General features: G+C 40.0%; 1 protein-coding gene across 2 annotated transcripts; it reads left to right on the forward strand.

Annotated features, from left to right (window-relative positions):
- The first annotated feature begins 5,736 nt into the window (after nt 1-5,736).
- On the forward strand, nt 5,737-7,230 carry BEX3 (brain expressed X-linked 3). Of its 2 annotated transcripts, none has more exons than XM_032476094.1 (3): nt 5,737-5,811; nt 6,190-6,267; nt 6,616-7,230. In XM_032476094.1, exon 3 carries the CDS (start codon nt 6,645-6,647, stop codon nt 6,981-6,983), a length of 339 nt encoding a protein of 112 aa, XP_032331985.1. In that variant the 5' UTR covers nt 5,737-5,811; nt 6,190-6,267; nt 6,616-6,644; the 3' UTR covers nt 6,984-7,230. The 2 variants fall into 2 exon arrangements, with proteins under 2 accessions (XP_032331985.1, XP_032331986.1); XM_032476095.1 differs by having other exon boundaries at nt 5,748-5,811; nt 6,663-7,230.
- Nucleotides 7,231-12,297: the final 5,067 nt, after the last annotated feature.

Here is a 12,297-nt window from a genome sequence, read left to right on the forward strand (position 1 = left end):
TTTTATGGCCTATCACATGGTCTACTTTGAAGAATGCTCCACATGCCCTTGAGAAGAATGTGCATTCTACAGCTGTTGGGTGGCATATTCAGTGTCTATTAGGTCTAGTTGGAGCATAGTGTTCTCAAATCTTCTGTTTCCTGGTTGATCTTCTGCCCAGCTTGTCTATTTTCCCAAATAGATGTTCTTCTACTTAATATATGCCCTTAAGACCATTTCTAAAGACTTTAAATTTTTGTTTTTATAAATTTCACTAGTTTCACTGGAAAGCAGGTCCACAGAGCTCCTCATGCTGTCATGTCAGAAGCTGACCTCCTAGACATTGCTTCTTCCTGGATGACTTCACTGGCAACTGGGTTAAGTCCTCTTACTCAGTGCTCTAATTGCCCCTTCATTACTTACCACACTCTCCTTCTGGTTTCCTCCCATTAAGCCATGAGCTCCACAAGAATATGAAGGCTTTATCTGTCTTACTGTCTTTTATATCTCCAGGGCTTGCCTAGCACATAGTAGATATTCAATAAATTATGGATTGAATAAAAAGTGTACTTCTTATATTTTTATTAAGTGGAAAGTGCTATGTCCTGGGAATCAGAACTCCTAAATATAGTACTGAGATTCAGATGTGGAATGGGCAGGCAGTGCCTATCACAGAAAACAGCTCTAACAACAGATGGATAAAAGAACGAATGAGATATAGATTTGGGATTTATTAATAAATGAAACTGAGTAGACAGTAAGAGCATGAACTTAGGAACTAGACTATATGGTTTTGAATTCCTGCTCTACCACTTCCTATCTGTTGCACAGCCTTGTTTTCCTCCAATTCTCTTATTTGTAAAATGGGGGATAATATAAGCACCAACCTCATAGGTTTGGGGGAGGATAAAATGCAATAATGAATATACATACACAAAAATGCTTGACATATACAGCATTTATATAGGTGCTATTATATTTTATCACTGTATATTTAAGAAAAGTAGGATAATTCTGTACATACTATCTTATAACTTGAATTTTAAAAAATAATAATTAATGATTTTTTTCCTTCTACTTGCAAAAAGGATACATTTTCCTTGGAGACAATTTAGAAGATAGGGTTAATTACCATCTGATGTCCAGTATTAGAAATGCATCTTTAATCTCAAAGATGAGGTCAACTATATGGGAGGGGATGAGGGAGGTACAGGGAGACACCTAAGTGTAAAATATGGCCCAAGATAGTATCATGCTGCTAAGTCTCAGATTCCTGGTGGAAGAGGTAGACCCTGACTCTGAAGCTGGGGTAGAGGCATAAAAGAGAAGAGGAGGAAGAGAGGAAGGGAGGAGGGGAAGAATGTATGTGTGTCTGTGTGCCCTGATGGGGGGGAAAGAAGGAGAGTTTACTCTTTAGTTAGATAAAAATCATCTGCACTAAAAACACATAAAAATTATCAGTTTTACTAGTCTTTAAAAACAATTTCTTGCATATTCTCATATCTACCTAATTTATCACAGAATATTTAGAAAATGTGGAAAATCATACATTGGATTTATGATTTTGGCCTATCTCCCATCATCACAAGAGCCAAAAGCAATTATAAATGAAATGTTACTGTATTTCCTTTGATTTTATATACAATATGTATAAACCTACAAGGCTAATTAATTAATGAGTAAATACATTTAAAAAAACAGTATTAGCTAAGAAAGTATAGATGGCCCTATTTATAGTTCTGCCACTGTCTTGTTTGGTAACCTAGCCAAGCCTCTTAATTTTTCTGTCTCAGTTTCCCAATTTGTAAAATAGGCTCTTGGATTAAAATAATTCTAGGGTGTTCCAGTTTTGACAATACATGTTCTGTGAAAGCTTAGGACTGCTAGTGAGATCATAAATCATACCCTATAAATCCAAAATTAAGCAAAGGCACAGAACACATGACTGTAAAATCCAATGTTCTATAACCCTGCTAATCCATTCTTTTAGCCTCACCATTTATTTTGTTCTCCTATTTCCAATTCTTTTTGGTGCCTTTGCATATCATACCCAATCAGTACACAGACAGATAACTGTGTGTAGACAAATATTCAAATATGCTAAACATTTTTTAGTAAAAATTAATTTCTTAGAAATCCTTAAGATAGGAAAAATATGAGAGGAACAAGGCTGGGGGACTTCCATTTTAGGTCCTATTCTAAAGTTATTTTGTACTTAACAATTGTAACCAAACAAGTGTCACTAACATATTGACTGCCTTATCTAGCTGGAGGGAAAGAAATTGTAAGAGGTACATACCAGTAAAGTGTGTGATGGTTTTAAAATTCGGCTCCAGATTATTTGGCATTCCTTCCATCAAGAGTTGGAGTCTATTGTCCCTCTCCTTGAATCTTGGCATAGGACTTGTAACTGTTTCAACCAATGGAGTATGGCAGAACTTATCTTATGTGACTTCTAAGGTTAGGTCGTAAAAGGCCATATAACTTCCACCTTGTTCACAGGGAACATTTGCTTTTTTTTTCCTTTCTATTTTATTGAGTTACAGTCAATTTACAATGTCATGTCAATTTCTGGTGTACATCACAATTCTTCAGTCATACATGAATATTCATATTCTTTTTCACCATGAGCTACTACAAGATATCGAGTATATTTCCCGGTGCTATACAGTATAACCTTGTTTATCTATTTTATATATACCAGTCAGTATCTACAAATCTCCAACTCTCAGTTTATCCCTTCCCACCCCCCTCCCCCCTGGTTACCACAAGTCTGTATTCCATGTCTGTGAGTCTGTTTTTGATATAAGCTCACTTGTCTTTTTTTTTTTTTTTTTTTTTAAGATTCCACATAGGGAACACCTGCTTTTAAAGCTCTGAGATGGCCATGTTGGACAGGCTACACGTGGGAACTCTGGCTGATGGCCCTACTTGAGTCTGTTCTTCAGCCATTTCAGTCTCAGCTCGTGCAGGACTCAGCTGTTTGAGTCATCTACAGCCTTTCAAGTTACCCCCGGTCATCCAAGCCATGCCAGCTGAAGCCCCAGATATCCTGGAGCAGAGAAAAGTAGTCCCTGCTGTGTACTTTCTGAACCTCTGACTCAGAATCTGTGAACATAGTATCAGTTATAGTTTACACCAGTGAATTTTGGGATGGTTTGTTACCTATCAATAGGTAAATGGAAGAGTTAATGTGTCATGCTGAAGGTGCTAGCCATAGGCATACAATAGTCATGAAGCCAGTGTGTTATCAAGTCAGCCCAACAGAGTTGGATAAATGTGAGAAAAGGTGAGAAAATGAATGCAGAGACTGAGTCTACTCTTCTATTATTTCAGGGTAAGAGCCATCAAACCAGTTCACCCTCTCTCTGTCCCCTCAGGGCACACGAGTCCCAAACTAAGACTCTTGTGTCCTAACTCAGCCTTAGAAATTTAAAATTTTTTCTGCTCAACAGTTTGTTATCTATCTTCAACTCCTCAGAAAACTCCAAGGACAAGAGAAGTTCTCAATCAACACCTCATAACATTTTAGTGAAGGTAACATTTCTAGGACAATTTTCACCTATCTTTAAAACATCACTTTGTTTTAAAGATCACTTTAAACAACACCAACCTCTTTTTAGCATGACATCTAATCTGGAAAAATACACAAATGTATTTTTTCATCTAAGAACATTTTGTAGTTTCAAACAAAATACTTATTCAAGATGAGTCAAAAAGAGGACTAAAAACTCCACTTCTTAAACTTCGTATTCAATGATTTGTTATGTCACAGCAGTTTCTTTACTTTCAGGGGGTTCTTTCTAGATAATTCCTAATTTTCATAAAAGCTTTTCCATATTGCTCTAAATACAGACCTCTGAATGAAAAGCAACCTATTAGCCTCAGTAGTGGATGCATTCAGCCAACAAGTATTCACTAATCAGCTACTGGGTACAAGAAATTCTATAAGTCACTGGGTTTGCAAAATAGAAGACAACAGATGTGTTTTGGGCCCTCACAGATTTTAAAGACGAGTGGATCTAGCTAAGGACAGAACTATGTTCTGCCTACTCTTCAAATCTTGTTAGAAACCATCTAATAATAGTACAAAATTAATGAATCAACCTTCATTGACGATTCATCGGTCTCTGTGGTAAGTAGTTGATATATGTGATTTACTTCTTCTAACAACCCCTGTTTCACAGAGGAAGCACAGTGACTTTGCTAAGTAATCAACCCAAAGTCACACATCAAGTAAGTAGTAGAAACAGGATTTAACCCCAGACATTTCTGATGCCACAGCTCATGATGCTAATCAGCACCCTTCGAGTCTATATCACTAATAGAGATACCTGTATGAAGAGTTATTAACTGTGAGACAGAATCCAGGAATTACCAGCATTCTTTTAAACGACAATTATTTTGTAATTTGAGCTTTTGGAGCTATATATCAATATCTCTATGTATCTCTAAAAGCATGTGTATATATACATACATACACATATGTGTATACATTTAATTTTATATATTTCAAACTACATATGCACTAGGCGTATACTTTTCTTCTATTCAATATTTCAGCTAGTTTAGCAGGGTAGGAGATTACATAGGAGTTTGAAGTCAAAACTAGAGGCAATAAGCATTTGCCTAGCCTGCCTTGCCTCAGTACAACTAACTCTTTTGGTTCCTTTATCACAACCAACACTTACTAAATTTTTTTTTTATAATAATGCCACTTTCCTAAAGACATCTCTATTTTCTAGCTGATATAGGATTTTTTTAGTTACTTCAAGTTAAAGAAAGGAAAAGTTACACTAAAGATGAGTTTCAAGTTTAGTTGCTTAACATACCCCCTGTTTATTTCTAATATCTTTTTTCTCCAAAGACTGTGTCATCAAAAACATCACATAAATTTACATAAAATGTCCAAGAGCTGACAACCGGACTTCTTCCTGAAGATTTACTTTACAGATCATTTTCAAAACACCAACTGTATTCAGGAAGATGCCTCTATTTTTAAAAAAAATTTTTTTGAAGTAAGCTAGTATGTTTCAAAAGTGATGTTGATATCGTGTGGAGCCCAGAAAAAATATTTTCTCGGTGGTACAGGTGAACATAAACTATAAGGCTTTTCCATTCCGCAGGATGAAATATTTCCTTCAAAAATGAAACCTGGTAATTAAAAAAATTTTAATGGCATGTTGATTTTTTTAAAACAGGAAATAAAGGGAAATTATCAGGAAAGATATGTACAGCCTACTCCATTCCCTTGCTTCTCTTTCTGTTAAGTCCCTTGCTCTCTCCTCACTCCACCCCTCAATCTAAATTTCCCAGAAGGGTATGAATTCAGGGAACGTGGTGGACATTGGTGACTGTGCACATGCAGGGTGTGTGTGGTGACGGGGGGGGGGGGTGTCACGGCCAGCAAGAATAGGAAAAAAAGCAGAAAAAGCCAAAGCCAAGGCCTGGAGCGGGAGTGGGAGGGGTGGAGGGTGTTGCAGACCCTCCCTGGTAACCAGAGAAGGGAAAACTCCAACCGCAGGGAGGTGATGCCACTTGTAGGCCCTCAGATTGGAGAGGAGCGAGATGAGTGACAGGGCGGTGTGAGCTGGGGCCCCGCGCACAAACAGGAGGAGGGGTTTGTACGTGTGCACTAGGCGGGAGGGGAGCGCTCCTGCTGCACCGACCGCAGGAGTTGGGGGCGAGCTCGGCGGTGACGCGAATTCCTCACGTGACCGGGAGCTGCAGAGCGACGCAGCCTTCGGTGCAGTCGTCACTCCTGTCTGGGTACCAGCTCCCCACTGCCCTGCGCGCGGCGGGCTGGCATCGGGCCCAGGGAAAGCGGAGCAGGTAAGGGCCCTGGGGCCCGTGCGCCGACGCCAGGGAGGCAGCGGCCCGGGAACGCCAGAGGCCGGCGCAGGGGATCAGCGCAGCGAGTCCCGGCCAGCTCTCTCCACACCCCAGAATTCGCGGAGCACAAATACGGCACCCCCTGGGGTGGGGTGCAGGGGCCATACGGTTTCAGGGAGGGCAGCAGAGCAACTAAGAGCGATGGGAAGTCATCCCCGAGTTCCTGCAGGGAAATGGTGAACCCGGGAGGGGGTTGGGGGTGGGGGCGGGGGACGCAGGGCGGGGGGCGGCCTGGGTTGGGGGCGCACGGCCGGGAGGGGGCCGAGCTCCCGGCTGCGGCAGCCCCCTGCCCTACCCCCCGACCCCGGCCCTCTGCAGGTCTGCGGGTCTAAGTGTCGCGGCGGCGCACTCGTGGCGAGAATCGGGAGAAGCAGAAGACAGCAAGGATAGGCCCAGGTCGGTGCGGGGGACAGCGGGGGTGGGGCGGGTGTACAGCCCAGTCTGAGACCCCTCCTAACGCCCCCAGGCCCCATCCCCGGTCCTCCATTTTGGTGCCTGCTGCGCTCTGGGAAAGAATCCTGGGCAGGGAAAAATGGTGGGCTTTGGGTTTGGGGGAGGGAGGTAAAAGGAGAGAGCTGGGGAAGGGGCTCGAACTGGAAGCTACCTAGAGGGCGCCCGAAGCTCCTGAAGTGGGGAAAAAAAATAAATTTAAAAAATCTTTGATATCAGAGCTCTGAATCCTGCTGGTCAGTGCACCAAGCATTCAGTCTGTCTCCTTGCCTTTGTCTTGCTTGTTGTTCAAAGAAAAACAACCAGGAAAAAAAAATCTCATCATGGCCAATATCCACCAGGAAAACGAAGAAATGGAGCAGCCCGTGCAGAATGGAGAGGAAGACCGCCCTTTGGGAGGGGGCGAAGGCCACCAGCCAGCAGGAAATAATAGACGGGGACAAGCTCGCCGACTTGCCCCTAATTTCCGATGGGCCATACCCAATAGGCAGGTCAATGATGGGATGGGTGGAGATGGAGATGATATGGAAATGTTCATGGAGGAGATGAGAGAAATCAGGAGAAAACTTAGGGAGCTGCAATTGAGGAATTGTCTGCGTATCCTTATGGGGGAGCTGTCTAATCACCATGACCATCATGATGAATTTTGCCTTATGCCTTGACTCCTGCCATTTTCCGTGAGATTGATACTGTGATTCCCCACTATTGTTCTTTTCCCTTGCATTTTCCTGATATGCCTTTACTGATCCGTTTGCTGTGAACCTTATGTAATTTCCATGTGTCAGGTGGGTTCTGTGTTACCAGCTTCTAATTGGAGATTGCCTTGGCACCCAATCTAAGTTTCTGTCAACAGTAGTTTCACCTATTTGCATGGAAAAATGTTAAGTTAATAAAGCAATTAAAAAGCAATCTATACATTTATTATTGTCTTATTAAAATATACATATATAGTATACGAACCCTCCAAATATCTGAAATCAAATACCCTAGGATGTTAATTGGGTCACCTGTTTCTGTGGTTGGATAATATGTGACTTTTTTTCCCTTTTATTATTTGGAGTTTCAGAGGCAGTGAAAACAATTTTTCAGTAAGTCTGTGAATGTACATAATTACTGGTTCAACAACCTTAAAGAAGAGTGAACTTCACATGTTTTCCAGTCTTAACTGGAAGAATAAACCCTCCCTTTAGTAGATACATGCGTTTAAAGAGTCAGTCTTCTCTTCTGTGAAATTGGGAGTAATGCTTACCTTACAGGGCTGCTGAGTGGAATAATGAGCTGTGGAACTGTTGGGCTGCCTCCTATGCAAATCCCCAGCATTTGACAGGACCCTGGCCCTCATCAGGTACTTGGGAAGTACTAAAGGGAGATTTCATGTAGGCTCACAAGTCCAGAGGGCAAAAAAGGTGGGTTCCACCTTGTCATTCCTCTCATATTTGCAGTACCCCTGCTCCCCTGATTACTGCCTTGTCAATTGGGCATACTTTCCCTTCTGCTGGGTGCTGTTTCTGTTCCTGTTGCTGATGTGCTGGAGTCCACAAGGTAACAGAAATCCACTGATCGCTTTGCAGTCCCTGGTGAGCTAAATCCTCCCTCCACCTTTGACTTCTATAGAAATGTGCGGAATGCCTTTATCCCCGCTTTGGAGTTACATTTACCCAAGTGAGTACCATTCCCATGGTTCTTGCCCCTACAATGGTTCTGAACAGAATAGTGCTTTTTGGTTTTATTTTTATGCCCCTCCTTTTGAAAGAACTCAGATATGAAAGCACTGGGTCCTAGCTCAGGAGACACATCTCGATGTCTTACCATGGTGTGCCCATAATTGCACTACTGCAAACCTCCAAAACACAAACAGGCTGAAGATTTATTTTGCCTGTGTTTGTACCCTATGTGGGGGGTTTTCTCTTAAAAGAGTCTGGGCCGGCCTGCCTAACCAGTTTAACACAGCCAAAAGACATGTAAATTACATTAGAGGAACACATTTTAAAGCTGAAACACTTCTTTCCCATTTCTATCCCTTCTATACCTGAAACGTGAAATTGCTTTGTGAGTTCTTAAAAACTTCATTAAGTATTTGGCATTGTCATGTTTATGTGATTGTGTGCCCCCCTCAAGACAGTGATTTTGTTTTAATAATCCTGGAGCTCGGTTTCTAGTTAGTGTCTGACATACTAGATATTCATTATTTTGATTGATATAATTAACTGTAATGGAGTTCAATACTGTTCCTGACTGTTCTTAATTAAGTGGCTCAAGCAAGTAACTTTACCTGGAAAGCATGACTTTTAATTTCCAAAGGACCATAGCAAAAAAAAATCTCTAACCTAAAATCTGTAATCTTTTAAAAAAAACTTCGTATGTGCCAGTGTTTACATAAACATAGACCCCTTACTTGCATCTTAACTACCTAGAGGAAATGTTAACAATGCCGACACTTGGGTGCCTTTCCCAATCCCAACTCCCCTTGTCATCCCTTGAATCACCCGATTAGGAATTACTGTTTTGACAGCCCCTCAGGTGATTCTGATGCATTTGAGTTTTGCCAGCATAGGCGTGGAGAAAAGCTGATGGTGATCACACCATTTTACAAACATTGTGATCTAAATTACCTTACTTACTTGATTTTGCAATGAATATACCTTCCTGAAATTTGATGTATCTAAAATTGGATTGCATTAAACAATCAATGTATGTCTATCTTTAAACGACTACTGTTTTTTAATCTTCCCAAATATCCTGTTAATAAATGCATTATTATGAATTTATTACTAATAAATTTATAAAAATTATAAAATTATTAAATACATTAGACATTCTCATTTCTATGCAAGCCTGTGCCCTTTTACAGCACTGATTTTGTCTTAATCACCATGGAGCTCAGTTTCTAGCAGTCTCTGATACAGTAGATATTTAATAACAATAATGCATTTAATTATTACTAAAGATTCTAGCATTGTAATTTATCTAAAATAATATATAACAACAGTTAATGTTGGGTCTTTGTGGGTGGTTTATTTCTTTACACTCTCATGTTTTAAAAGTTTCTATGAGGAACATTTTTAAATGAAATATTTTTTATAATTATGTAACACAAGGTCATTAGACGTACTTAGATTATGCAGAAAATATAATGAAAAATATAAACAAACCATAATCATCCAAAGAAAGCACTCATAAAATTTTTATCATCATCCCATATTTAGTCATGATTAAACGAGGCTCAGAGCCTCTTAAGAGGAATACTGCCTCTTTCAAAGCCCCTGCCAAGGAGACATGTTTAGCTTGTTTATTTTTTCTCTCTCTTATCCACTCCTTAAAGCTAATTGGATCACATTTGACCAACTTTCATTTAGGTCCAGTTTTTCAAAACTGTGAAAATAAGAGTCATCACATTTCAGCAGGTCCACTCCCAGTTGTCAAATGTGGGAACATTAAGTGAATACATTTACTTACTAGAAAAGAACTATTTATGAAGCTTAAAAGTTGTCACATTAAGTAGAAAAAGGGCTGGAAATGGTAATAAAATGGGCTAAATTATATGTCTATTCGTCTTCTTCCATGAGATCACATATTTCATGTAATAAACATGCTAATTTTGTTTAGAAAGATCCCATTTAAAAAATTTCAAGCATATTGCATGTAATGTAGTTGCAATCTCGTGTACAGTCGGAATGCTTTCTAAGTAACAAATATACATAACCAAATAAGTAAGTCATCCCTATAAATTAAAAAAATCTTAACATTTACTTGTATTTTTTATTTCCCCCCAAACATTGTTTAAAAAGTTACAATTAGCCTGTTTAGAAATTTACTCTTTCTCTTGTAGTCGATGGAAATATTTTCTATTTAGTAAAAATAAACTTTGGTGAATTTTATATGAAGAGAGAAATCTTCAGATCAATGCCAATTAAAAAAATTATTTTCCCATAAATGAAAAGAGCTGGTGTTTCTGATTGTAAAATAGGCATCCTAAAGTGGTTTTGTTGTTGCTGTTGCTTTGGAACAGAAGAGAAAATGTATTAAGAAGAAAAATTTTGAATCTTACTTTCAACACCCTGTTTCCTTTACTGAGATCACATGAGTGTAGACTAATTTTAAGTTTTTATCTGTTTTTCCTAAATTAACAAGTATTACTTAATCACTAATTATATTAAAGTTTGAGTTTTTAAAAGAGGATGCAAACTGAATGGGTCAATTAACTTAAAGACAGTGAAAAACTTGATGGAAACTTGTTAAAAAAGCAAAAACAAACAAGAATAATGAATTTCAGATTATTTTTGAATCATTAGCTAGTAATATAAACAGTGGTTATTGTCATGACAATGCCTTAGTTCATTTTACTCTGTTCATTGGTAAAATGGAGGTAATTTCCAGGGCTGCTGTGAGAACCAAGATAGGTAAAGAGTGTGTGAGCTGTGTTGAACTATTGTACTCAATGGTGAAAGAGTGAATGGTTTCCCCCTAAGATAGGAGCAAGACAAGAATGTCTGCTCTCTCCTCTCTTGTTAAACATAGTTCTGGGAGTCCTAGCGATTGCAGGAAGGCAAGAAATTGAATGAAAGGCATACAAATTGGGAAAGAAGAAATAAAGGAAGAAATAAAACTGTTCCTATATACAGATGACATGATTGCCTAGGTAGAAGATCCAAAAAACCTACATTTTATCTTCTAAATAACTCCCACATGAACTTGCAAAGAAATGTGTTTCAAAGAATATCTTAAAAAATAAAATAAGAGCATTATTTGCTGATGTGTAGAGTCTCTCTACTCTCAACCATTGTGACATCAGACTACTTATGAAATGCTGGTAGGCTTGGCTCTCCTGACTCTCCACCAGGCTACAGTCTAAAAGGAGTTCATGTTAAGCTAAGGGAAAATTGAAGTGACCGGGAGAAATCATCCCATCTCACCAAGTTGTACACCCAGGACCACAGAAGACTTGTCACTCTCTGCCCACCAGGGAACATCATAGGGGTTGAGAGTGAGAGTCTAGCGGTCACATAGGCTCAAGGGGTTTGAGTCCCAGCCTTGTCACTTTTAATTAGCTGGTGCTGCAGACAAATCCCTTCAGCTTCCACTTGCTCTTTGGTAAAACCAGTGTAATAGTGGTAGCTACCTCATAGACTGGTGCTGAGAATTAGATGATGCAAGTAGAGCACTTAGCACAATCCCTGTCACGTAGTACAGGGTATTTACGGTAAAGGTTACTTACAAAACCTGTGCAAAATGAGAAACTTTTCGGTAGATAATGACAAAAATATGCAGAGGCAGAGACAAGGAAGTTTGCTGAGCTTTATGTGTCCTGCTCTTATGTCACATGGCATGGAGACCTACGTGGTTCGTTGAGCAAAGCCAGAGCCAGCTATTCAGTACCAAAGGCGATAGTAAGGGACTCCACCATCTTCTCTTTTAGTGTATTCTGTTATTTGTTCTTTTCTTCTGAGAGCTGCCGACGCCAACGGAGTCTGAGACTCTTTCATCTCAGGGAGGCTGCATCTCCTGGCATTAAGTTGTCCGACGTTTTTTCCAAATTTGAAAGGCCATGCGGGACACTAATGTGATGAGGAGCAGAAGAGAGAGGATCAGCTGCAACATGAAACAGTGGTAGGGAATTGTGTCTGACCAACCAGCCATTGTGACGGACAGATTTCTCACTCAAAGAAGGCCCTCTTCACTCTGCCAACAGCACAAGTCCATAATTTTGAAGTGTAGGAAGTGAGCCTTCCCACGTCACAAATTCTCTGGGTTGTCCTCTTTCACTCACTCTAAGTTCACGGGGATGTGTGACTTGGGCAAGAGGCTTAAAGGGAGTCTGACCACTGGGGTTCAATATCTGTTGACCTGGCAACAGGCTGGCTTCATTATTACCTGCCTATTTTTCTCCCCTCTGAAACTTCCTTTATTACCCTAGCATTCAGGGCTGCTCATCAGAGTCTTGGTTTCCAGTTCAGCCTTGGGTAGAGGAGCTATTCC

Source organism: Camelus ferus, chromosome X, assembly GCF_009834535.1.
Source record: "Camelus ferus isolate YT-003-E chromosome X, BCGSAC_Cfer_1.0, whole genome shotgun sequence".
Taxonomy (NCBI): domain Eukaryota; kingdom Metazoa; phylum Chordata; class Mammalia; order Artiodactyla; family Camelidae; genus Camelus; species Camelus ferus.